Source organism: Oncorhynchus nerka, linkage group LG27, assembly GCF_034236695.1.
Source record: "Oncorhynchus nerka isolate Pitt River linkage group LG27, Oner_Uvic_2.0, whole genome shotgun sequence".
NCBI classification, from domain to species: Eukaryota; Metazoa; Chordata; class Actinopteri; order Salmoniformes; family Salmonidae; genus Oncorhynchus; species Oncorhynchus nerka.
The window spans coordinates 43,996,256-44,023,714 of NC_088422.1; the positions used below are offsets into that span (position 1 = coordinate 43,996,256).

Below are 27,459 nucleotides of genomic sequence, written 5' to 3' on the forward strand. Positions count from 1 at the left end.
AATGAATTGTGGTTTATTTGGTAACATTTCGTATTGTGACTGATTTTACTAATTGTATTAGTACTGTACAAAGTTAAAGGTGCGCTATTTGATAGATTCTCCCTCGGGCTTCCAGTTGGGAGAGCTGAGGTCAACCTATCCCCGCCCCCCGCCCCCCGCCCCCCTCCACATCTCGTACTTCTGAGTGGGAGACCTTCCCAGGCAGTAGCCAGTCTAGCTCACAAACTAGAATCAGGGTTCCCACTCTGACAAGGTTAATTGACCCACAGTCCCACAAGGTGACATGATATCATTGAAGTAACGTGCAAATGAGCGATAGAAAACCATTTGCTCAAATGTCACATTTTATTTTGTGCAGGCGCCCCGTGCCTCCCCCGGCAAGATGTTGCCCTGGGCGGCTGCCTAAATCCGCCACTGGCCAGGGGCACGCTCCGACACTCAGACATAATTTACAAATGAATCATGTGTTTAGTGAGTCCGCCAGATCAGAGGTATCAGCCATGACCAGGGATGTTCTCTTGATAAGTTTGTGAGTTAGACCATTTCTTGTCCTGCTAATCATTCAAAATGTAATGAGTCCTTTTGGGTGTCAGGGAAAATGTATGGAGTTAAAAGTACATCATTTTTATTAGGAATGTAGTGAAGTAAAAGTAAAAGTTGTCAAAAATATATATAGTAAAGTAAAGTAGCGATACCCTAAAACGACTTAAGTAGAACTTTCAAGCATTTTTACTTAAGTACTTTACACCACTGAGTATGAATGTAGTTTACAGTCCTATTTAGTTGCATTGGGTGTTTGCCTGGGAAACTTTGTGTGAGTTGCTCACTTTACTAAACAGAAACAGAAACTTGACTGTTCTTTATGAAAGGATGTGGTCATGTACACTAAAGCCACTTCAGTTATTTGGCCCCTTCAATTTCAAATGATGATAGGCACACAACAAAATATTTGTATGTTGCAGCAACTTTACTTACAACAATAAAAAATTGTCACATTACAAAGCACATTATCATTCTTAGATATACATAATAGGAATTAAGACCTTTACGCTCATCACAGATACAGAACGTTTATAAATACACCATCAAAGAAATATTTAATTTCCCACGAACAGTAAGTGAAAGACTGCACTGCAATACATTTGAAATGGATAATCCCTTAGTTTTAAATGATATACGGTCACATCTCTGGATTAAAACAGACAGCATCAAACTAAAAAACATACTGATGCTATAAATCAATGCCAATCTTTTTCCCTTTAACATTATGTTACATTATTAATCAAGCTTAAAATACCTGCAATCAGTGGAAGCTTGAGAACATGTTTAAACAAGGGTTCATTACTTTCTTGGACTCACCACTTATGCATTGTGGGACTGCAGGGAATTGTCAGAGGCTCATCAGTTCAAAAAGACACATCTGTATAATACTGTACACTGGGGAAAGTGATGATTGAATCTGTCTCTGTGTTTCCCATGTTGTGTGTGCTGTGTGGTGGAGTTATTTTTTATGTACAGTGAGTTATATCCACACCCGTATTGCTTCTCTCACCAATGAGGAGTTACAGATTACTCTGTGAAAGCTTCAAGAGGAGGCCAGAGCTGGATCACCCTAGATGAGGTATAATTTACTGTATGAGGTCAGAGTTAAGCCTGGTTCACCTGCATCGTCCCCTATAGGTGGGAGGCTGTTACGACTCTCAGGGTGTCAGCATGCACGCTGCCATCTTACAGGCTACTGCCGAGATAAGTGCCGCCCCCCGGCCACTCCCTTCCTCTGATTGGATGAAGGTGATGTCACAGTGAGGCGTCAGCTCCCGCACAACTTTGTGGAACCTGTCCTGGAAACTGTGGAGGGAGATTAATATCAGAGTTAGAGTAAAAAACATGACATTGACGCTATACTTGGTGACTCCCTCTCCCTCCTCCCTCCTCACCAGGGGTGGAGTTTGTAGACGGAGCCGTCGATGCCCACAGTGATCTTCAACACCGCCTGGCTGCGGCGTTCTCTCATACGGTTGATGACGCCGGCTAACCCCGCCCCACACATGTGTGCTGCCCGCGTGGACACGCTCTCACAAGCTAGACGCACTATGTCACAGTCCAGCTCCGACGGCAACACGCCCAGCGTAGACAGGATGTTGTAGATCTGCTTCCTGTCTCCAGAGTCACTGAGGAACACACAGGGAGAGAACACAGGCTTAGACTTAGTGAGGGAAGATTTGACTGGCTCGGACAGAAGACAGTCACTGACACAAAGAGTTGGAACTGTGTCGATGGCCTTGTAATAGTGTTGACAGTTGTAATTCTAATGTCATTGTTGTGTCGTGACCCCTCACCTCTCTATCTGGGAGACGTAGCGCGTCTCAAAGCTGCCGCGAGTCTTCAGCAGGTCAGAGGCTTCTCCGTTAAACAGCAACTCCTCGTTCACCAGCTTCAACAATACCAGCCGCACCAGCTCTCCCATGTACTTCCCACTGATCAGCTTCTCATAGCTACGGGAGCGATGGCGAGGAAGGACGAGAGAAAGGGGGCAGAAGGGAGAGTTGAGGGAAACAGCGGGGCAGAGCAAGTGGATGGAGGAAGAGAGAAAAAGAGCTGTGCGTCACACAACACGTGAACCTACATCCCTGTCATCATCATTTCCCAGCTAGGCCGGGGAGAAACAAGAAAGTGAGAGATTGAAAAGCAGGAGAGTGATCTCTCGGTGTGGTCGCTGTGGGGCGGAGAGAGAGATAAAGTGCTAGGGTGAGTGAGGCTCAGCTCAGCGGTTGCCCGTGTCAAGGGCCTGTCAGAGTAGACGGTAAACAGCCATTAGCCTGGCTGACATTAGCTAGCGCTGGACAGGAGCTCATTAATCTGACCCTGATGTGTAGTGACTGGGCTGCCACTAGCCTCGAGTTGGAAAACAAGAGGGTTACCTAGTGACCACACATAGGCTGCAGGTTAGTGTCAGGTGAGTGTTGTAGACAGGTGAGAGAGAGAGGCACGTTTTCACCTGTACTCATCCTCAGGCTGCATGTGCATTGTGTCACAGGAAAGTACAGGTCTTTCAGAAACTCTTGACTCTCACATACTTTGAGCTCTAAGAATGGACACATTTATACATGTCTGGATATACATGCAACCAGTACTGCACAAGAGAAACTAGGTACTACTTTCAAATATCTGCAAATTCCTGGAAAGTAATCAATTATTTTAGCCACTTTATGCCAATTAAAGGTAGTTTTATCACCAGTGGAGATTCCTAAACTTAGGAAGGCCTAATTAGGTTATTGTGCTGAGATAAACAGGGTAAGGCCCAATACTCACAGTTGTTGTCCAGGGTTGAGTGATGTCTCGTCCACCACCCTGTCGTACTCCAATCTAAACTCCTCCAGCTCTCCGTTGGCTCCGAAGGCCCCCCACTCTGTGTTCACACACATCCTCCCCTCTTCCCCCTCCACCAGCTCCACTGTCCGCATCTCCTCCATGTAGCAAGCGTTACACCCAGTACCTGAGGACAGGACAATGCTCATATTACATTTGATTTGTGTGTCGTATTACAGACAAATAGCAACATAGTAGGCTTTAAGGAGAGGTAGAGAGCTGGTAGGTAACATGAGATAAATGGCTGATAAACCTGTGTGTGTGTGTGCGTCCGTGCTCGCGTGCGTGTGCATCCTTACCCACAATCATTCCCACTTCGCAGCTGCGGTCCTCATAGTAACAGGATATCATGGTGGCAACTGTATCGTTCACCATGGCAACGACGTCCATCTCAAAGTCCTGAAGAGTAAAGGAACATTTCAGTACGGCTCTATTTGCATGAATCTAATACGCATGTTTTACAAATGTATCATAGCATGTCTATCACAACATATCTATTATTCTATGTATCATAAACATAGAATCCTAATCCTGAAGTGAAAATCCTACCCCTCTCCTCTTGATGGCATCTCTCAGTAGTCCCACCACGTTGTTACCCTCTGCTCCAGACGCCTTGAACCCTTTGGTCCAGTTCAATAGGATGCCCTGGGAGGAACACAGAGGGTTAGGGTTGGTAGCAGGGCTCAGACACTAACTCAGATACTCAGATAGTCACTTGCGTATCAAATCTCTAATCTGAAGTCTGTGCCCTGTGCAGATCTTGTACTTAGTCCGTCTCTAACCTTGTCTATGTTCTCGTGTCGTACAGGAAAGGAGAAGGTGAATCCCAGAGGAAGCTTCTTGTGCTTGATGTGTTGTCTGTTCAGGAAGTCTGATATACACTCAGCAATGTAGTCAAAGAGCTGAAAAGAGAGGGGAAGGAGGGAAAAGGATGAAGGGAGAGAGAGGATGGTGAGTCATGATGATTTATGGGGGACACAGATTACACTAGGCGACACAGTGCAGTTCTGGGTGAACACTTCTAAGTACACTGCACTCTCACCATCTCAGCCGTGCCTGTCATGGCGTCCTCAGGGATGGAGTACATCTGGTGTTTGGTCTCCACCTTCCATCCCCTCTCCTCATCCTCCCCCACCTTCACCAACATCACACGGAAGTTAGTCCCCCCCAGGTCCAGGGCCAGGAAATCACCCACCTCTGACACAGCGCAACACACAGAACGGTGTCATATAGGATCAAACACACACAGCAGGGGTTTCTGGAATAAGAACATTGTTCTATCTTTTTTTTTTTTTTAAAGCACTACAAATTGATTGTCAAATAAATCTAATAAGAAATGTCATGTTCTTTCATGTGCCATCACCCATTTAGTACAAATAGCCTAGGTATCATGCATTTACATTGTTATTTCACAAGAAAGCATGATATAAACGAGGTATATGCCTCTACCTGATCCTTCAGGGGTAGAACAGACGTAGGTGGGCAGCATTTTGACACTGGCCTCCTGGTGCGTCTCTACACGCAGTCCCCGGTCCATCTCCCTCATCATCCTCTTCATCACCTCCTTCAACTGCTCCTTCTTCAGCCTGAACTCCGACAGGATCTGCTCCACCTGGGGAGGGAGGGACAGAGCCCTCACAAGTAACCATCATAATATTCATTCCTAGAATACCTTGAGAATAGAATAACATGATTTACCCAACGGAACTTCAGGTGTGGCATTTCTCAAGTCCAAGGACACTTTACATACGCACGTCATGAGTAGAGTACAGAATTTAAAGCACAGTAAAGGAAAGTGTGAAGAATGACAGTAAGGGTAAGGATAAGGAAGATCTATTTCATGTTTAACTTCAGCCCTTTCTCTTTCTAATGTTTATTCATCTAAAATGTCAGCTGCGGAAACAGAAGCGTTGAAAACCAATAAACAAAAAAGTTGAATAATTTCAAAGACATAAAAGTTGCGTCATGCTGTATGCTCTGTGTTATGGTGGCTCTGAAATACATTTCGCCACCAAGATACACAGTTTCATCCAGGTATTTCACAAAGAGGACAAAGTAGTAAACTGAACGTCTGACAAAGCTTCTCACCCATAACTTCCTCTCAAACAACATGGAGCAGTATATGTGTGAAGACTTGAGTTCATTCAGACAACATTCATGCAGAGTAGAAAGTCAAATTATAACATTGTTAAGGCAATAATTCAAATTATTTTTTGAAAACTTAATCAACTCAAGTAAACCAAACCCAAATGAGATTATTCAGAATTTCTGACCTAAACTCTTCAGAAATGTGTGTCTTACCATGATGACTGTCTCTAGCACAGAGCTGAGGCTACAAGGCATCTTCCCCATCTGGCCCATGAAGGAGCTGACGCACAGCATCTTGTCTAGCTCTCTAAATCACTCGCGTGTGTATCTAGGTGTGTGGTGAGTGTGTGTTTGGCATGAGTGTGTGTGTATGCAGAGTCAGTGAACTGTAAATGTAGTTGAATGAGGACCTCTGCTGTTTTTATGCTCTGGTAAAGGGGGCTGGCCGGGGGAAGATGAAGGCCCACACAAATGCCCACCCCCTAACCCATCACCCCATCTAGCCAAGGACATGTGGTCAGATGATATCTACAATTTCTGAGACGATATAACTCTAGTAATACTGCAAAAAAAATTACAAACCAATTCAATTTTTTTCCTGAATACAAAGTTTTATGTTTGGGGGAAATCCAATAGAACACATTACCGAGTACCACTTTCCATATTTTAAAGTATAGTGGTGGATGCATCATGTTATGGGTATGCTTGTAATCGTTAAGGACTGGGGAGTTTTTCAGGATAAAAAATAAACAGAATCAGCTAAGCACAGGCAAAATTCTAGAGAAAAAGTTTGTTCAGTCTGCTTTCCACCAGACACTGGGAGATGAATTCACCTTTCAGCAGGGCAATAACCTAAAACACAAGGACACATTTTCAGAGGTTTTACCAAGAAGACAGTGAATGTTCCTGCGTGGCCTAGTTACGGAGTTGACTTAAATCTGCTTGAAAATCTATGGCAAGACCTTAAAATGGTTGTCTAGCAATTATCAACAACCAATATGACAGAGCTTGAAGAATTTTTTAAAGAATAATGGGCAAATGTTGAACAATACAGGTTTGGAAAGCTCTTAGACTTACCCAGAAAAGCTCACAGCTCTAATCACTGCCAAATGTGATTCTAACATGTATTGACTCAGGGGGTTAAATACTTACAGTATCTAATCAAGATGTATTAGTGTTTGATTTTTCATACATTTTCTAGAAATGATTTTTTTTTTAATTGTCCACTTTGACATTACATAGTATTTTATGAAGATTGTTGACGAAAAAGTTACAATTCAAACCATTTCAATCCTATTTTATAACACAACAAAATGTGGAAAAAGTCAAGGGGTGTGAATACTTCCTGAAGGCACTGTAGCTTGCTACGCTATAGAATGTGAATTATCACCACAGGTCAATTTGAACAGCAAAGTATTGCAGTGAGAAAATCTTTCATATGTGTAATGACAAACCCAAAAGCAGGCAAAAAAATACATTTAATCAGACAGGATAAGGTTGATCTAAACTAAAACCTTTGAAAAGACATACAGCTAACTATTACTGTTGCTATTTAACATAATTTCTAGTACAAGTAACCTACATTAATTTCCACTCTATATCCATTTGATGGCATGAATGACCAGACTTGGAAGTTTGTCTGGTTAGTAGAACAGGTAACATGGTCATTTGAGCTTAGTCATTGACATAGAAGTAGTTGACATTCATAGATGACTGTGTTTGCTTAGAAAACGTGGCAAAGGTGTGACCTATTTCATTGGGTTCAACAGAAGCCTCTTACAAGAACATGATTTACAGTAGGTCTGTATATATGTACCTACAGTACTAAGATACCTTCACATAGGGAGGCAGATCAGACACTGGTATAAAGTGTGTAATATTGCTGTATTCAAAGTCTTAGTCATTGTTTAACTAGCTCAATATTAGATGTCAAAGCATCTAAATTTAGCGCACTGCAAAGTTGAATGACCGCTAAAATCAATAATGAAGCTTTGTAGGCAAAGGTCTCCTGTGCTTATCACCCGAAAAGGTTTAATTTTAGACATGACCAATGGTACTGTCAAAAACAACTCCAAAAATAGCTGTGGTGACCCTTTCCTGAGTGCCCCTATCTCCTGATTTCAGAATAAATGCAACAGTAACTCTTACCAACAGGCTGACACACACTTTGTCAACTACAACTTGCCTTATCGGGAGATTAATCATGGATTTAATTCAAATAGCGCTTTAATTTATATAGCACTTACAGGGAGAATCTCAAAGATAGAAACTGAATTAGCTAAATTAATTGGTAGCTCATGCATGTACAAAACTGCATGAACAAAGATCTTCAGTAGAGGCTGGCACAAGTCCAGATTATATTTGACTCGGCCTGTTTCCACAATAATAAGAGATTGAGTTCATTCAAACATTCCATATTCTTTATTCTTTATCAGTATAATCTTGTGTAATAAATCATTGTACTCTATTATGAATTCAAACATGAAGAATATGTTTTATTGTGTGTAAAGTTTGATTGAATAGCCACCCCCCCAACATGCACATGTGCAACATAAATCAGAAAAGAGGTGAGGATCTTAATTCAACCTTCCAATGATGCTATAGGTGTTACTGTAACACACACACACACACACACACACACACACACACACACACACAGGCACACAGGCTCACACAGGCTCACACACACATGCATGCTGCTGTTTGACAAATCCATCCATGTTTGATTGGTGTCAGGTCCTTTTATGGATGGAACTTGAATGTGTGCCAAGTACTTCTCCATAGCTGACTTTGACGGCTAATTTAACCCAGTTAGAGCTCTCCTACTGGGCTGTTTGCTGAGATGGCCTGATGGGCAAGGCTTCCATTCACCTGCCTCACTCCTCAGATGAGACCACATAAAACCACCCACTTTTTATTCATAACAACTGTCTACAGTCATTCAGCTAACACATCCACCTTCTTAAAAACCAAAAATTGCAAGTCATCTCTCAAAAGTAAAGCAAAAATAGTACTACTTGTACAATGCCACATTTAGAATGTTAAATGCTGTAGGCAAGTAATCTAAATAGCCTGATAATTCATTTTTCATATACACCTTATCTGATACCCCGTTTCATGCTTTCATGGACTTTGGCAGTGATTTATTTTTATGCTTCTAAAACTCAGTTTTCTAGAAAGTAGGATTTTCCATTGCCCTGGAATGAGACTTTCTAAATAGGACAACTTAAAGCGGCCCTTCAGGGAATCTTCCATTAAATGGATAAGACCATCCCAATATTTTTTACCTTATCCATCGTATGAGGATCCATATCATACATGTCCTGCCCAGTCATGGGTGCTGTCTGCTGTGGAACAGTAAGCGTGTTGTCCAGTTGGGCTACGAGAGCAGGTTGGAAAGTAGCAGTTGGTCTTGAATCTTCATCTGTGAATACAGGCCTATTGAACATGTGTTTGAGGAGTGTCCAAATGATTTATGACCAACCAGTTCCTCAGTGGACAACATTGTCTGCTGTTAGGCTAGTTATTCTGTCGAATAATACACACTAAAGTCCTATATAAATAAACAAACACTATTTCAGTTAAAAGTGTTCACTCAAATGCCTGGAAAAGTCTGTATAGGCTAGTCCTAAAATAAACGTTTTTTATTCATTTGTGCGCTTTTGTAGTTCATGACGCATCCACTGCGGCCATCAATAACAGAAGTGCACTGGCCCCAAAAAATGATTCAACCTCAGATAAAATCAAGTCCTTCTCACCATGGTCCTCAGATCCCAAAATGTAGCAGTAACATTCAAATAATCTCCATCCAAGTAACCTCAATGTATATCCAAAAATAAATGTTGTATTGCTTTTCCGTTTGAGAAAACAATCTCACATACACACATATGCTCTTGGCCTACATCTTTTTTTCTCAAAATCTATGGCAACCAAAACTGTCAGATTAAAAAGGGGGGGGGGAAACACCCCTTATCCTGCCACAACCACCCTGTCAACATATGCTCACAATAGCTTTCTTTCACTGTCTCCGTGCCCAACGTTTTCAATTCGCTGCCCTGGGAGTCAATAATTTATCTGCACACTTCTAGTATGGAAAGCACTTAGCACCGAGTTAAGTGGCCAGGAGGAAATTGTTAAATTAAGCAAAATTACTTAGGAAAACAACAAATGAGAGTGGTGAGAAATCAGAAGTGGCAAGGCCTATACCCGATCGAAAGGCCACTGTCTACTCATGACCTGTCCTAATAAGCCTAATAATAATAATTTGTGGGGGTTTTATACACTCCTTTACTTATTTATACTTATTTATTTGGACAGTGAAGCTAAAACGTTTAATCTGGATATATACTCCAGCATTTTGGATTTGAGATCAGGGATTTCTTTTGCTATCTATCAGTCAAGTCAAATCAAATTTTATTTGTCACATGCCCCAAATACAACAGCTGTAGACCTTACAGTGAAATACTTACTTACAGTAAAAGCCCTAACCAAAAACACAGTTTAAAAAAAAATAAACAAATACAAAAAATAAATAAAAAATAAAAAAGAATTAAAGAGCAGCAGTAAAATAAGAATAGCGAGGCTATATACAGGGTTACCTGTACAGAGTCAATGTGCGGGGGCACCGGTTACTCGAGGTAATATTAAAGAGTTATTAAAGTGACTATGCATAGATAATAACAGTGAGTAGCAGCAGTGACTGATGTGGTGTACTCCTCAATGCAATCGGAAGAATCCCGGAACATATTCCAGTCTGTGCTAGCAAAACAGTCCTGTAGCTTAGCATCTGCTTAAACTGACCACTTTTTTATTGATCTAGTCACTGGTGCTTCCTGCTTAATTTTTGCTTGTAAGCAGGAATCAGGAGGATAGAATTATGGTCAGATATGCCAAATGGAGGGCAAGGGAGAGCTTTGTACGCATCTCTGTGTGTGGAGTAAAGGTGGTCTAGAGTTGTTTTCTCTCTGGTTGCACATTTAACATGCTGATAGTAATTTGGTAAGACGGATTTAAGTTTCCCTGCATTAAAGTCCCCGGCCACTAAGAGCGCCACCTCTGGAAGAGAGTTTTACTGTTTGCTTATGGCCGTATACAGCTCATTGAGTGCGGTCCTAGTGCCAGCATCGGTCTGTGGTGGTATGTAAACAGCTACAATTTTTTTAATGAAAACTCTCTAGGTAGATAGTGTGGTCTACAGCTCATCATGAGATACTCTACCTCAGGTGAGCAAAACCTTGTGACTTCCTTAGATATCGTGCACCAGGTGTTGTTTACAAATATACATAAACCGCCACCCCTTGTCTTACCAGAGGTTACTGTTCTATCGTGGCGATACAGTGTAAAACCTGCCAACTGTATGTTGTTCATGTCGTTGTTCAGCCACAACTCGGTGAAACAAAAGATATTACAGTTTTAAATGTCCCGTTTGTAGTTTAAGCTTGCTCGTAGGTCATCAATGTTATTGTCCAATGATTGCATGTTTGCCAATAGAACATATGGCAGTGGGGGCTTACTCAGTCGCCTACAAATTCTCAGAAGGCAGCCCGACCTCCGCCCCCTTTTTCATTGTCTTCTCTTCACGCAAATGATGAGGATTTGAGCCTGTTCCCGGGAAAGCAGTTTTTCCTTCACGTCGGACCCTTCAGACTTGTTAAAGGAAAAAGCTGCTACCAGTTCGTGGTGGGTAATCACTGTAATCCGAAGTTATTTTTGGTCATAAGAGATGTTAGCAGCAACATAATGTACAAAATAAGTTTAAAAATATGTTAAAAAATAAGTTACAAACAACACAAAAATATAAACAAAATAACACAGTTGGTTGAGAGCACATAAAATATCAACTATCCCCTCTGGCACCATTCTACAAGTCGTTACTGTTGCCTATGCTATTAAATAAACTGTAGTATTAATCCGCAATGGACTAGGACGAGAATATTCCTTGCCCCCAGGTGAATTGGAGTTGATGACAATGCAAAGACTATCAATAACCTAGAGAACTTGAGACAAATACATGCTGCTGTAAGCCATGGAACACTTTGATTGGCCATTGAGCCAACGCCAGCTATTGCGCTAATAATTCCGGCTGTACAAATAGCAAAAAAATATTTCAGACACACCCCCTGATTTATAGCTCTTACCGCCAGTGCTTAGATTTACCATTGCATTAAGATTGTCAAAATAGAACCCCAAATGTTTAATATGAGGCAACAGTACAGAATGCCACCTTTTATTTGAGGGTATTTTCATATATGTCTGTTTTACCGTTTAGAAATTAAAGTTGTTTTTGTATCTAGTCCCTCCCATTTGAAGGTGTTATAAGTATTTGGACCAATTCACTTATAGTGTATTAAAGCAGTCAAAAGTTGAGTATGGTCCCATTACATACATCTCCAAACTTCTTGGATGGATTTGCAGTTTGTTTTGGTTGTGTTCCGGATTATATTGTGTCCAATAGAAATGAATGGTAAATCATGTGGCATTTTGGAGTCACTTTTATTCTAAATAAGAATAGAATATGTTTCTGAACACTAGTACATTAATGTGGATGCTGCCATGATTACAGATAATCATGAATGAATAAATCGTGAATAATGATGAGTGAGAAAGTTATAGAGGCTCAAAGATAATATATCCAAAACATGCTAACCTTTCATCGTTACCAATCAGAATCCCTACTTCCCAGAGCTATGCCTGTGACACCAGCAGGGAGTGGGGTCACAGCCAGGGTACCCATTATCAGCTACCTTTTGGTTACTGGTCCAATGCTCTAACCTTGAGGCTACCCGTAGCCTATGTTGTTGACATGTTACAGTAGGCCTATAGAAAAGATATACATGAAAACATTAGGCATCATAATTTAGGCCAGTACCTATAGTAAACTATTTATTATATAGTCACAAATATATCTGTACATTTGGTTGTGTGGCTGGGATTGTAGATAATATGGGAAATAAGAATAGTCTACCTGCTGTGAAAACTAGGCCTATGCATAAATCAGTTATAAAAACAAAATATACATTGTGTCCCATGTATTTATTTTACTGGAACCGCTCAGCAAATAGACGTTAAAAAATGCTGATAGTAAGCCTACACGCAACACAACATTTTCCTATGCTTACTTTTTCACACCTCAAGCACAAGTGATCTGGAAGTAGGAACTGTACACAGAATTGTAATGAGGCCGTGTTGCATTCCGGAACAATTACACTGTGGGACATTGCTTCGATCGTGACGTGGTTGGTGTGGCTAGAAAGAGACGAACTGGTCATAATATTGATAACTTTCTACAGGTCGTTCACTAAGTTATTATGGAATAATTCAGTTGGCATTTTATTCTCAACAGTTAACAAACCATTTAGTGCAGTCTTCTCTGGTAAGTAAGTACGACAAGGGAACTTGAGCTAGCTCCATCGTTCTTGGCACTTAGTTTACCTAACGTTAGCTAGCAAGCAGCACAAAAATATGGCGAGAACGGTAGCTACATGTCGATAAACGTTAGTCTATCGTGTTAGCGTTAGTTAGTTCGGCAATCGTTTGGATTGTAGAGTATGTGTGTAGTAGACAGTACGCTACCTTGCAGCTTATGTATTGTGTGGCTGTACGGATGGTTTGGCTCATGTGATTTGAATTTGTGTCCCTTTCTTGACATGTAGGCATTGAGACCTCTAGGCTGCTGCGCTGGGACACGCCAGTCATAGCCCTGGGACTGTCTGCGTCATCATGAAGCTGTACAGCCTAAGCGTTCTCCACAAAGGAGCGACTAAATCCAATCTCCTCAAATCCGCATATGACCTCTCCTCCTTCAGTTTCTTCCAGCGCTCCAGGTGGGTCTTCCTCTTGGCACATGGGCTGAAGTGCATCTCAATAGTCTAAGGGGGTTCCTTCCCTCCATCTTCACTGATTTGAACTTGTACATCAGGGCAGATGAAGAAGTTAACACCCCTGTCATTAATAATAGCCTATCTTAAACCTGTCATGGGTTTCGACTTCATTAGAATTGACAAGAACACCAACAATGTTTTCACCATTGTTTGTGTTTGATTTTGGCAGTGTCCAAGAGTTCATGACCTTCACCAGCGCCTTGATTGTGGAGCGTTCTGCACACGGCAGCCGAGCCTCAGTCAAAGAACAAGGTTAAGCCCTGATACATTGGGCTATAGCATATGGAAGTTTTTTATTTGTTATGTGAGGACACCTATAATTTCTACCCTTTCCTCCCTCCAGAGTACCTGTGCCATGTGTATGTGAGGAATGACAGTCTGAGTGCGGTGGTGATAGCAGACAGCGAGTACCCCCAAAGAGTCGCCTTCACACTACTAGACAAAGTGGGTAAACTGCCAAGAGATGCATTACCTCCTTAGCAACAAGTGAAGAATATTACTCTCTGTTCTGGGTCTTGTTCCTCTCAAGGTTTCTTCCAAAGTTATTGCTCCTCGCCAGGCCCTTTCGGCTTTATTTTTTATGTTTTCAGCTGTTCTAGATTGATGTTTGATCATGTAGGTGCTAGAGGAGTTCTCCAGGCAAGTGGAAAGTATAGACTGGCCATCTGGAAACCCAGACACCATCAACTACAAGGCCCTGGACATCCACCTGGCCAAATACCAGGTACACATGGCATCCTGTCTCTGAAATAGACACATAAAATGCACTACCATTCAAATGTTTGGGGTCACTTAGAAATGTCCTTGTTTTTTAAAGAAAATCACATTTTTTGTTCATTAAAATATCAAATTGATCAGAAATACCGTGTAGACATTATTAATCTTAACCGCAAAACACCAGTCTCAACATCAGCAGTGAGGAGGCGACTCCGGCATGCTGGCCTTCTAGGCAGTTCTTCTGTCCAGTGTCTGTTCTTTTGCCCATCTTAATCTTTTCTTTTCATTGGCCAGTCTGAGATATTGCTTTTTCTTTGCAACTCTGCCTAGAGGGCCAGCATCCCGGAGTCGCCTCTTCACTGTTGACATTGGTGTTATGCGGGCACTATTTAATGAAGCTGGCAGTTGAGGACTTGTGAGGCGTCTGTTTCTCAAACTAAACACTAATGTACTTGTCCTCTTGCTCAGTTGTGCACTGGGGCCTCCCATTCCTCTTTCTATTCCGGTTAGGGCCAGTTTGCGTTGTTCTGTGAAGGGAGTAGTACACAGCATTGTACGAGATCCTCAGTTTCTTGGCAATGTCTCGCATGGAATAGCCTTAATTTCTCAGAACAAGAATAGACTGATGAGTTTCCTCAGAAAGTTCTTTGTTTCTGGCCATTTTGAGCCTGTAATCGAACCCACAAATGCTGCTGCTCCCGATACTCAACTAGTCAGAAGGCCAGTTTTATTTCTTCTTTAATCAGAACAACAGGTTTCAGCTATTCTAACACAATTGCAAAAGGGTTTTCTAATGATCAATTAGCCTTTTAAAATGATCAACTTGGATCAACAGAGTGTGTCATTGGAACACAGGAGTGATGGTTACTGATAATGGGCCTCTGTACACCTATGTAGATATTCCATTTGTTTTATTTTTTATCAGCCGTTTCCATCTACAATGGTCATTTACAACATTAACAATGTCTACACTGTGTTACTGATCAATTTGATGTTATTTTAATGAACAACAAAAACGCTTTTCTTTCAAAAACAAGGACATTTAAGTGACCCTAACTTTTGAACAGTAGTGTACATTGCACATAGATTAATAAAGTAACACTTGAATAACCAACCCTACTTTGAGTCCTTAATGTTTTCTTCTTGGATGATTGTGAAAGTTTGACAGAATTTGTGTTCTCTCCTCAGAACCCCAGAGAGGCAGATGCGATGACCAAAGTGCAGGCTGAGCTAGACGAGACAAAAATCATTTTGGTGAGACACTTTAGTCGACACTCACGTACAACTCCAAAACATCTCCCATAATGGGGAAACTTTAGATAAGCTTAAAACATTTTCCCCCTGTGTAGGAAGCTTGCACTACTGCATGTCTGACACTGTTAGTGCCTGTGGTTGGTAGGATGCTGTATATGAAGTGGACTGGGCTGTGATTGTCTCTGCAGCACAACACCATGGAGTCTCTGTTGGAGAGAGGGGAGAAGCTGGATGACCTGGTGCAGAAGTCTGAACACCTGGGGAACCAGTCTAAAGCATTTTATAAGACTGTGAGTGGTGACTGAACTGCGCTCTCCAGTTCAAATAATCACAGCATCTTAGATTAAACTTGGGCTACTTTTATCCCAATTTAATTTGCTACACTTCATCAAAACTTTTTTTATTAAGGCTAATTTCCATTACATATGTATCCTTCTCAGTGTGAAATTGATATTGTAATCGCTGATCAGTCACTTTGTCTGTGTTTTCTATCCAACAGGCACGGAAGCAGAACTCATGCTGTGAGGTCATGTGATGTTGCTGACTGTCCTCTTGGATATATCTCTCTTGGCCTTTCTGCTCATTCTACAACTTCCATCGTGCCCCAGCCTCCAGGAGACCGAATGGCCTCCACTCAGTCTCTGGGAGGGTGCAGGGGAGGGAGGACGTGGGATCTCTGGAATTTCTTTACATGCTTACTGGGGAAGAGGAGAGGATGTGGGGCTGCGGGACTGGTGGGGTTTCACCAGGAAGATATCATACGTATTGGCTTCATTGTAATAGTTCAAAAGGTGTTTTGAGGAGGTTCATAGCCAGCCAGGACGTGTTTGTTGTTCAAAATGTCTTAAACCGTTTCCTGAATTCAGACTGTATCAGAGTCTTAATCTGAGTTTGAACTCAGCTTTCTGGGAGTTTTCATCTTATGCTTGGCGTTAAAGAAACCCTGACAATCTCCCTCTGTACTCAATGCAGTAACTCGCAGGATGCTGGGGATCTCATTAAGGTCTGGTAGTGACATTTTATTTCCTTAGCCTGTAGATGACACGGTTTCCTCACATTCGTGGTTCAGGGCCTGAGACAACAGAACTCCATGATCAAATCCTCTTGAGTTTTTTTCAAAGCTCATTTCTACAGGACATTAATTGGATTAGTGTTTTGATTATGTAACCTAATCAAAACAACAATATGTAACCCATTGATGTTTTGTTCTCTATGAAGACTTGAAAACTTTGAAACATTCCCAGGTTTTTCAAAGTCATAAAAGTTGATTGGTATTGTAGCACAAGCGGGTGAACTTATGTTGAACTAAAATGGGGAGCTTATGTTGAACTAAAATGGGGAGCTTATGTTGAACTAAAATGGGGTGGCCTGTACTTATAGAGCATTGTGTAGTGATGTCTACAGATTCTCATTGATAGACAAAGCCTTATTAAAATATGGGGTTAGATTGAAGTCCCCCTACGTATGAGTATGTGTTTGGAAAGTGTCCTGTTAGAGGGGCTCTCTGACTTTGTAATCCTTCTAAAGCTGTTGTGTTTCTAGTCTGGACAAAGGCGTAAGACATGGCACACAATGAATCAGCCACGACCCAACAATGGGTTTTGCTCCACCATTAGGTGTTCTACTGCAGCCTTATGTCTGCAGCTCTGCCCCCTGTTGGCAGTGTGAACATACTACATCTGGATTGGATTTCAATTCTAACTGATTGATCCTTACAACACATGTTGGGTAGTTAACTTCACTTTTGGAACAAGGAAATTACTACCTGCGGTTATTATTTCATGGTGAGCAATGCTTGTAATGTTGCAGGTAGAAATGCAATGTATAGAACAGACAAGATTCCCTTTTCAGCATAACACTGAATCGTGTGCGTTTTACAAATATTTCTATCAATGTATTCTGTTTTCTGTAACAGCCTCAGCTTTGTGTGCACAACACACTCACAGATCACTCATTTGTTGTGATCAGTATTAAACATACCCATTTGATTTTTTAGCAGAAATGGCTTCAGGTTGTAATTGTGTTTCCAGAACCCAGCGGATATGTGAGATAAAAGAGAGGCCTTTGATATTTTAGATGTAGTATATCTTGCTACCTTATTTTGTGTGTATGACTTGGTTGTGTGTATGTGTAATTGTTTGTGACTGTGTGCAAAGGCATAATTAGTCAGACTTTAACTGCTCTTATTGCTTTACGTCACAACTTCTGTGCAATCGTAGGCTGACTATATATTCTCTCCAGATAATGTTGTATCTTGAAACCTGTTTCTCATTTGAGTAGGGAAACAGTTCTTTTGACCGCAGTGTTAACAATGAAAGATACTTCTACGACCCTTGTACATGCTTATGTCAAACTCTCAAAACTCTAATTTCCAAATTATCATGTGCTAGCTAATCTGAAATCTAAAATGTCCGACTTGTTAACTAGTTGAACATGGCACGTGTATAAGTTAGCAAGTTGGAAACTTCAGAGTTTCGATTTGCACGTAAAGGACGCATAAACTATGGGTGAAAAAAAACATTTGCCATAGAGTACCGCAGTATGAGTCGTTCATACTCATAAAACCTAGTGGTCAAATAAGGCAATGGTTCCAATTGTTTTTCTACCAATCATTTTTCCCATTGGGGATTTTAGAAACGCAGCATTAGGCTGTGTTTAGTGTAGGCTTATCCTGGCATAGCGTCTTGAGAACCGTGTAAATCTGTTGGGCAAGGTGACAAATACATCCACCTGTATTTACCCCTCAAAAATGAAATGCTAATTAGCTGCTAATGTGGCTATCATAAAGAACTACAAATGTCAGACTATTCTTATACAAGTCTCCTACTAGCTGCATAGATTGAAATGTTAATAGATTAATCATAGGCAGTTTGTAGACCAGTCGTAGACTATTTCGTTCAGTCATGCTGCAGAAGACACCACAGATGTTCTGGAAAATCGGTCTTGGTTGGCCCAGTTCTTATCTTGGCGAAACAGTCACGGCCTGCAGCACAGTCCTAGTTTCATTTCCTCAAATGTTTTTGTTAAACCTGCTTTTCGGTGTTAACCAATGATTTATATAGGCTACATTAGATGACTGACGGAGCGCTGTTTTGACACCACCGTGCCTCCATCTTGGCACTCCCCCACTATTGTAAAAAATAGTTTTTAAGCTATAGAATGTCTACATTTGTTTTTGCCACCTTTATTCTATTACAGTCCCCTTAAATGCAGGGATGGGCAACTCCAGTCTGCAGGGGCCGAGTGATGTCACACTTTTCCCACAGCCTTACAAAACACAGCTGATTTAGCTAATTGTGTTTTAAACTGAAGGTCATGATTAGTTCATTATTGGAGTCAGGAGTGTTAAGTGTGACACCAATAAGGCCCCTGAGGACTGGAGTTGCCCATCCCTGCCTTAATGCATACTTTAAAATTATACTGAACAAAAAATATAAAAACGCAACATGTAAAGTGTTGGTCCCATGTTTCATCAGCTGAAATAAAAGATCCCACACAGTTTCCATATGCACATAAAGCTAATTTCTCTAAAATGTTGTGTACAAACTGGTTTACATCTCTGTTTGTGAGCATTTCCCCTTTGCCAAGATGATATGCCACACTTGTCAGGTAATTGATTAAGAAGCTGATTAAACAGCACGATCATTACACAGGTGCACCTTGTGCTGTGGACAATAAAAGGCCACTAAAATGTGCTGTTTTGTCACAACAATGCCACAGATGTCTCAGTTTTGAGGGAGCGCACCAAATTGGCATGCTGACTGCAGGAATGTCCACCATAGCTTTTGCCAGATAATTGATTGTTCATTTCCTTACCATAAGCCGCCTCTGTCATTTTAGAGAATTTGGCAGTACATCCAACCGGCCTCACAACCGCAGACCATGTGTAACTGCTCCACATCCGGCTTCTTCACCTGCGGGATCGTCTAAGACTGGACATTGATAAAACAGAGTATTTATGTCTGTAATAAAGAATTCTGATTGGCTGTGCCTGGCTCCCCAGTTGGTAGGCCTATGCCCTCCCAGGCCAACTCATGGCTGCACCCCTGCCCAGTCATATGAAATCCATAGATTAGGGCCTAATGAATTTATTTCAATTGACTGATTTCCTTATATGAACTGTAACTGGGTAAAATCTTTGAAATTGTTGCGTTTATGTTTTTGTTCAGTATATATTATGAACTAAACATCATATGTAAAAACATTTTTCTTGAAGTATAATTTTTTTGAAAGTATTATAGTGTTACTGTCCCCACGACAAAAATATTTATATACATGCAATTTTATCTTTGAAACAGTTCATTTAAATACTGTAGAATTCCATTAATTCATAAGGAGGACTGCTTCTTCTGACTGCCAATATGGCAGGTCATGTCTAGATGGGGTACAGCTTTTGTCAAATTGACATAAAACTTTCTTCTTTTTTTAAACATTTTAGCTAACCCTAACCCTTCTCCAAACCTTATCCTAATTATCATAATCAGCTATGTTAATTCTACTAACCTGCTATGAAAAGTACATTTTGACAATTGCTGTATCCCTTCTAGACAAAAAACATATAGCAGGTAAGGGTCGGTGGAGTTAAAGTAAGCATATTTTCGAGTTGAATCAGAGTGGTGTAGGTCGAGGATAAGTCTATGAAATGGACAAACAAGAAGATGTTACTGAACGCCTCTGGTGTGATTTTTCCAGGAACTTTTGTGTGTGTGTACTGGGATTGTGTTTGTGTGTCCTATATGCTTTCTCAATCACTGTGTAATCACATTGCAAGGCTCACAATAATTTATGATAAAGTTGGGTAGCTGATATTCAGAGCTTAAATAGCCAAATTTATCAGTCACAGGAATCAGGACTAATAAAGCCAATGCAACTGCCTGTTCTACAAATGGTGGGCCTACAACATAGATGGGCATTCATAAAATTCCGTTGAGGGCTGACATGGTAGGCTACACCCCAGTAAGTACGAGCCAACGTCTTTTTTTGGTCCTGTCCAGACCGGATGTCTTTTTTTGTGTGTTTTACAAATGGTAGGCTTACCTCATACTGTAGATGGGCATTCATACAATTTTTAATTCAGGCAACACTGTAGTAAGCACTGACCGACTGCACCTTTTGGACGTCTTTTTTTGGTGCAGTCCAGACCGGCCTTGATTTCCACGGACATTGGTTTTTGGTCTGGTCATCATAGATGTCTATGTTTGGTTCAGATTTGGTGCGGTCTAGACAGGCCTTGATTTCCATGTCATAGAGTTTTGGTCCAGTGCGGATCTCAACCAATCATAGTCGTCTACTGTATGTTTGATTCAGCTTTTGTCCAGTCTGGACCAGCCTTGATTTGGCCCAAACATAGACGTCTATAAATTTCGTATTTTCAACTTTCATTCAGAACCAGAAATGAGCCTGAATTCAACATCTGGAAAATAGATATTCTTCAACATCTGGAGAATAAGTATTTTTTCCACTTTCATGCCTAACCCGAAAATGAACCTGATTTCATTGTCCGGAAAATACTTATTTTTTCTACACCCGCAAAATATATATTTTCAACGTCCAGGAAAATACGTATTTCAAACTTACGGAAAATACGTCTCTTCACCTTTCATTCAGAACCTAAATCAAACTGAATTTCAACGTCTGAAAAATGTGCCGTTTAGACATATTTTCAACGTCATTTTGCTTAGTTTTGTGGGGCAGCATTTTTTGGTCTCGCCTAGGGCGACAGAACAGCAAGGACCGGCCCCGCACACAGCATATATGCGTCTAAATATTATTCAAGTATGTATTTTTTCAGATTCTCAAGGTTCAACGGCCCTTCCTCGTCCCTCGAACACAGATGACTCACCGGCCAGAGGCAGTGGCATCATCCCAGGTGACACACACTCATCACTTGTTTGCATTGACAAAGGCATGTCTGTGTTGCCTATGTGAGACGAAGATGACAGTTTCATTGGTACATTGATCTGTCAGGCAGATTAAACAAGCCATAGCTCAGTTTGCCTCTCCTCTCACACTTTCTGTCTCTCTCTTGCTATCCTCTTATCTGATTTTAAGCTTTTAGTTGGAACATTCTCAATGTTCCCCTGGTGGGTTCCATTTCATTTCAGCAAGTCACCATCTCAGATTGTTCTGAAATGGTTTCTGTACTTAGAAACAGATAAGACAAGCATTCCTGAAACATTATTTTGTTGTAAGATCATTTGAAATTAAGCTAATTGGTTGAACAAAATTGGATATTTAAATTGATAGGATTCATATAATATTCAATATCCAACATCCGATTTGTACCACATGTCTTCTAAACAATGATTAAGATGTGAGGAATCCAAACAAATGAATGGTCTAAAGTCACCCACGGACCCCCCAAACCCCACACCAAGCACACCCCAGTGGCCAGTATACAGTATCAGTTCTCTATTTGACAACTAGTATGAAGCTGCATCTTGGAGTAATGTATATTCTTACTATGTAATGTATTCTCAGTGAATTTGGTGATTTTCCCCCCTGTTCAAAGCAATTAGCTATTGAAATTGCTGGCGTTTCCGCCTATTAATTAATGTGAAAGTGCCCAGTTTTGCCAAATAGATGCTGCTGTAGATCCTGCCACACAGCTTTACACATTTGGTTGGTCTCTTGTGTTTATCAAATGTATCCCATCATGACCTTTACAACTTTGTGTAGAAAACCAATTGTTACTACATTTTGTGGTCAAGCCAGTCCTCCAGAAAATAAATTAAGTTGTTTCTTCTCTTAGCAACCTAATCATTCAACCCAACTCTCCTTGAATAGCTCAACAAGTGACAGCTCTCCGAGAGGGCTATCCCTATGGTGCCATTCTGATAATAGGCCAAAAAAATTGATGGAGAAATGGGCTAGTGACTAAAATGTTGTGACAACCCTAATTAAAATAACACAATTATAAACCATTGCATGCCAGCCATGTTTTTAAATAAAATTATTAGAAAACATCTATATATTACAGTTGAAGTCGGAAGTTTACATACACTTAGATTGGAGTCATTAAAACTTGTTTTTCCACTACTCCACAAATTTCTTGTTAACAAACAATAGTTTTGGCAAGTCGGTTAGGACATCTACTTTTGCATGACACAAGTCATTTTTCCAACATTTGTTTACAGACAGATTATTTCACTTATAATTCACTTTATCACAATTCCAGTTTGTCAGAAGTTTACATACACTAAGTTGACTGTGCCTTTAAACAGCTTGGAAAATTCCAGAAAATGATGTCATGGCTTTAGACATGGCATCATTTGAGTCAATTGGAGGTGTACCTGTGGATGTATTTCAAGGCCTACCTTCAAACCCAGGGCCTCTTTGCTTGACATCATGGGAACATCAAAAGAAATCAGACAAGACCTAATTGTAGACCTCCACAAGTCTGGTTCATCCTTGGGAGCAATTTACAAACAGCTGAAGGTACCACGTTCATCTGCACAAACAATAGTACACAAGTATAAACACCATGGGACCACATAACCGTCATACCGCTCAGGAAGGAGACAACTTAGACAACTCTGTCTCCTAGAGATGAACATACTGTGGTGTGAAAAGTGCAAATCAATCCCAGAACAACAGTAAAAACGAGTCCTATATCGACATAACCTGAAAGGCTGCTCAGCAAGGAAGAAGCCACTGCTCCAAAACTGCCATAAAAAGCCAGACTACGGTTTGCAACTGCACATTGGGAGAAAGATCGTACTTTTTGGAGAAATGTCCTCTGGTCTGATGAAACAAAAATAGAACTGTTTGGCCATAATGACCATTGTTATGTTTTGAGGAAAAAGGGGGAGGCTTGCAAGCCGAAGAACACAATCCCAACCGTGAAGCACGGGGGTGGCAGCATCATGTTGTGTGGGTGCTTTGCTACAGGAGGGACTGTGGCACTTCACAAAATAGATGGCATCACGAGGAAGCAAAATTATGTGGATATATTGAAGCAACATCTCAAGACATCAGTCACTAAGTTAAAGCTTGCTCACAAATGGGTCTTCCAAATGGACAATGACCCCAAGAATACTTTCAAAGTTGTGGCAAAATGGCTTAAGGACAACAAAGTCAAGGTATTGGAGGGGCCGTCACAAAGCCCTGACCCCAATCCTATAGAAAATTTGTGGTCAGAACTGAAAAAGCGTGTGCGAGCAAGGAGGCCTAGAAACCTGACTCAGTTACACCAGCTCTGTCAGGAGGAATGGGCCAAAATTCACCCAACTTATTGTGGGAAGCTTGTGGAAGGCTACCCGAAACATTTGACCCAAGTTAAACAATTTACAGGAAATGCTACCAAATACTAATTGAGTGTAAATGTAAACTTCTGACCTACTGGTAATGTGATGAAAGAAATAAAATCTGAAATAAATAATTCTCTCTACTATTATTCTGACATTTCACATTAACTGATTAACGGTTGAGCATAAAAATACCGCATTGCAGTTCTTGACACAAACCGGTGTGCCTGGCAACTACTACCATACCCCGTTCAAAGGCACTTAAATCTTTTGTCTTGCCCATTCACCTTCTGAATGGCACACATAAATAATCTGTCTCAAGGCTTAAAAGTCTGTCTTTAACTTGTCTCCCTTCATCTACAATGAAGTGGATTTAACAGGTGACATCAATAAGGGATCATAGCTTTCACCTGGATTCACCTCGTCAGTCTGTCATGGAAAGAGTAGGTGTTCCGAATGTTTGTTCACTCAGTGTATACTGGCCTTTGGGTTGGTCTTGGTGTGGGGTTTGGTGCATCCGTCAGTGGCTTTTGACCCTTTATTTTGAATCCTCATGTCTTAATCATTGTCCAAATTGGATGTTGGATACTATATTTATTAAATGTCTTCTCCAACCTATCTCCTGATTCTGCCTCCTCAACCCTCCTCTCCTCCCTTTCTGCATCCCTTGATTCTCTATGTCCCCTATCCTCCAGGCCGGCTCGGTCCTCCCCTCCTGCTCCGTGGCTCGACGACTCATTGCGAGCTCACAGAACAGGGCTCCGGGCAGCCGAGCGGAAATGGAGGAAAACTCGCCTCCCTGCGGACCTGGCATCCTTTCACTCCCTCCTCTCTACATTTTCCTCTTCTGTCTCTGCTGCTAAAGCCACTTTCTACCACTCTAAATTCCAAGCATCTGCCTCTAACCCTAGGAAGCTCTTTGCCACCTTCTCCTCCCTCCTGAATCCTCCTCCCCCTCCCCCTCCTCCTCTCTCTCTGCAGATGACTTCGTCAACCATTTTGAAAAGAAGGTCGACGACATCCGATCCTCGTTTGCTAAGTCAAACGACACCGCTGGTTCTGCTCACACTGCCCTACCCTGTGCTCTGACCTCTTTCTCCCCTCTCTCTCCAGATGAAATCTCGCGTCTTGTGACGGCCGGCCGCCCAACAACCTGCCCGCTTGACCCTATTCCCTCCTCTCTTCTCCAGACCATTTCCGAGACCTTCTCCTTACCTCACCTCGCTCATCAACTCATCCCTGACCGCTGGCTACGTCCCTTCTGTCTTCAAGAGAGCGAGAGTTGCACCCCTTCTGAAAAAACCTACACTCGATCCCTCCGATGTCAACAACTACAGACCAGTATCCCTTCTTTCTTTTCTCTCCAAAACTCTTGAACGTGCCGTCCTTGGCCAGCTCTCCCGCTATCTCTCTCAGAATGACCTTCTTGATCCAAATCAGTCAGGTTTCAAGACTAGTCATTCAACTGAGACTGCTCTTCTCTGTATCACGGAGGCGCTCCGCACTGCTAAAGCTAACTCTCTCTCCTCTGCTCTCATCCTTCTAGACCTATCGGCTGCCTTCGATACTGTGAACCATCAGATCCTCCTCTCCACCCTCTCCGAGTTGGGCATCTCCGGCGCGGCCCACGCTTGGATTGCGTCCTACCTGACAGGTCGCTCCTACCAGGTGGCGTGGCGAGAATCTGTCTCCTCACCACGCGCTCTCACCACTGGCGTCCCCCAGGGCTCTGTTCTAGGCCCTCTCCTATTCTCGCTATACACCAAGTCACTTGGCTCTGTCATAACCTCACATGGTCTCTCCTATCATTGCTATGCAGACGACACACAATTCATCTTCTCCTTTCCCCCTTCTGATGACCAGGTGGCGAATCGCATCTCTGCATGTCTGGCAGACATATCAGTGTGGATGACGGAACACCACCTCATGCTGAACCTCGGCAAGACGGAGCTGCTCTTCCTCCCGGGGAAGGACTGCCCATTCCATGATCTCGCCATCACGGTTGACAACTCCATTGTGTCCTCCTCCCAGAGCGCTAAGAACCTTGGCGTGATCCTGGACAACACCCTGTCGTTCTCAACTAACATCAAGGCGGTGGCCCGTTCTTGTAGGTTCATGCTCTACAACATCCGCAGAGTACGACCCTGCCTCACACAGGAAGCAGCGCAGGTCCTAATCCAGGCACTTGTCATCTCCCGTCTGGATTACTGCAACTCGCTGTTGGCTGGGCTCCCTGCCTGTGCCATTAAACCCCTACAACTCATCCAGAACGCCGCTGCCCGTCTGGTGTTCAACCTTCCCAAGTTCTCTCACGTCACCCCGCTCCTCCGCTCTCTCCACTGGCTTCCAGTTGAAGCTCGCATCCGCTACAAGACCATGGTGCTTGCCTACGGAGCTGTGAGGGGAACGGCACCTCAGTACCTCCAGGCTCTGATCAGGCCCTACACCAGGGGTGGGCAAACTTTTTGACTCGCGGGCCACAATGGGTTCTAAAATTTGACAGAGGGGCCGGGCCAGGAGCATTTGGAGGGAGTGTTTGGGCCGGATATACTAAAGCATTAAATGTAGTGTGTGCAAACCTCATAGCACAGTAAGAACACTACAACCCAATTTATTAACCGTCTTTCAAATGTGAAAAATAGCCCTTATCAGTTAATAAATTTGTCTCAAGGAATATGCAAGATATGGCATTTACATACTATTTCGCAGATACTGGGAGGAGGAAATGTAAATAGATTAAAATAACATACGCACTGTGATTTATCAAGATTGCGTCTGTTTTTAATAAGTTTCAATCGAAGGTGCAAAGTTAAAGAAATCAACATTTATTGAAAAATGGAATCACTTTCAACATTCAAAACATATTATTACACAACGAAATACTCAAGCTCAATAATATCTACTTGTGTTAAACTCCGCAAAATCATGGATGGATTGTCCTGACCGCGCGCTCTACAAACTCGCCACGGACGCCCTCGCCTTCACGCACAAACAGTACACGTGTATCGTTGCCAAGCACACAGACATAGGCTGTATTAAATATCCTACCTGCAGCTGAAAATTTAAATTTAAATTAAGAGCGATGTGCGGCGTGTTAATTAAGCTACTGTACCGCTGCTGTGCGTAAATGCGCATTGCTCTTAATTAAAAGACGCACTTCCAAACTTTCCATATGCATTTTTTCATAACACAGCAGAAAAACTCACCATTTCAGTGGGAACAGTGTTGTTGGTCTCCTTTTTGCCAGTGCATCAAAGTCTGGAGTTAGTTTTGTTGTGGCAATTCTCAGGACAGATCTGAGGTGTTGGTCAGTTAACTTGGATCTGTGATGGGCTTTGTTGATTTTCATGACGCTAAACGTCTGCTCACACACGTAGGTCGAGCCAAACAACACCAGCATCTTCTGCGCCGTCCTCCGGAGGTTTGGAAACACGGTCTCGTTAAGTGAAGCGTAAAAGTCATTCAGTTTAAGAGACTTGAACTTCTCCTTTGAGACGGAGTCAGACTGAAGATCGATCAGTTCCAATTGCAGCTCCTGCGGTGCTGATTCGGGTCTTGTGACAGGGGACAGGACACCAGTTGAAGTGACTTGTCAATTTTTTCAAAATCACAGAACCGACGGCAAAATTCTCTGTGCAGATCATCCAGTGATTTGCAGTATTTCTTCGCATTTCGGGCGGCCTCTTTCTGCACGGCTAGTGTGGGGAAATGTGCGAAAGATTTGTTTGACATTTGCCTGGAGAATAAAACCAGCTTGGATTTGAAGGCTCTCACATTTGTGTACATGTCGTGCGCAAACTGATCTTTCCCCTGTAGCTTCACGTTCAGCTCATTCATGTGTGAAAATATGTCCACAGCAAACGCAAAGTCACAAAGCCAGTTTGTGTCGCTCAGCTCGGGGAATT

At 42.0% G+C, this 27,459-nt stretch overlaps 2 protein-coding genes across 2 annotated transcripts; one reads left to right on the top strand and one right to left on the bottom strand.

Moving 5' to 3' along the window:
• Positions 1-946: 946 nt before the first annotated feature.
• On the bottom strand, positions 947-5,867 carry LOC115111839 (hexokinase-4-like). Its single transcript, XM_029638320.2, has 10 exons — positions 5,671-5,867; positions 4,819-4,981; positions 4,412-4,566; positions 4,152-4,271; positions 3,919-4,014; positions 3,669-3,768; positions 3,313-3,496; positions 2,340-2,495; positions 1,938-2,171; positions 947-1,848 (listed from the first exon to the last, which is right to left on the bottom strand). The coding sequence occupies exons 1-10, from the start codon at positions 5,749-5,751 to the stop codon at positions 1,701-1,703; spliced, it is 1,437 nt and encodes a 478-aa protein (XP_029494180.1). The 5' UTR covers positions 5,752-5,867; the 3' UTR covers positions 947-1,700.
• A 6,811-nt stretch (positions 5,868-12,678) lies between these two features.
• On the top strand, positions 12,679-15,935 carry LOC115111842 (synaptobrevin homolog YKT6-like). Its single transcript, XM_029638323.2, has 8 exons — positions 12,679-12,829; positions 13,110-13,280; positions 13,507-13,589; positions 13,681-13,781; positions 13,957-14,061; positions 15,243-15,308; positions 15,497-15,598; positions 15,808-15,935. The coding sequence occupies exons 2-8, from the start codon at positions 13,177-13,179 to the stop codon at positions 15,841-15,843; spliced, it is 597 nt and encodes a 198-aa protein (XP_029494183.1). The 5' UTR covers positions 12,679-12,829; positions 13,110-13,176; the 3' UTR covers positions 15,844-15,935.
• Positions 15,936-27,459: the final 11,524 nt, after the last annotated feature.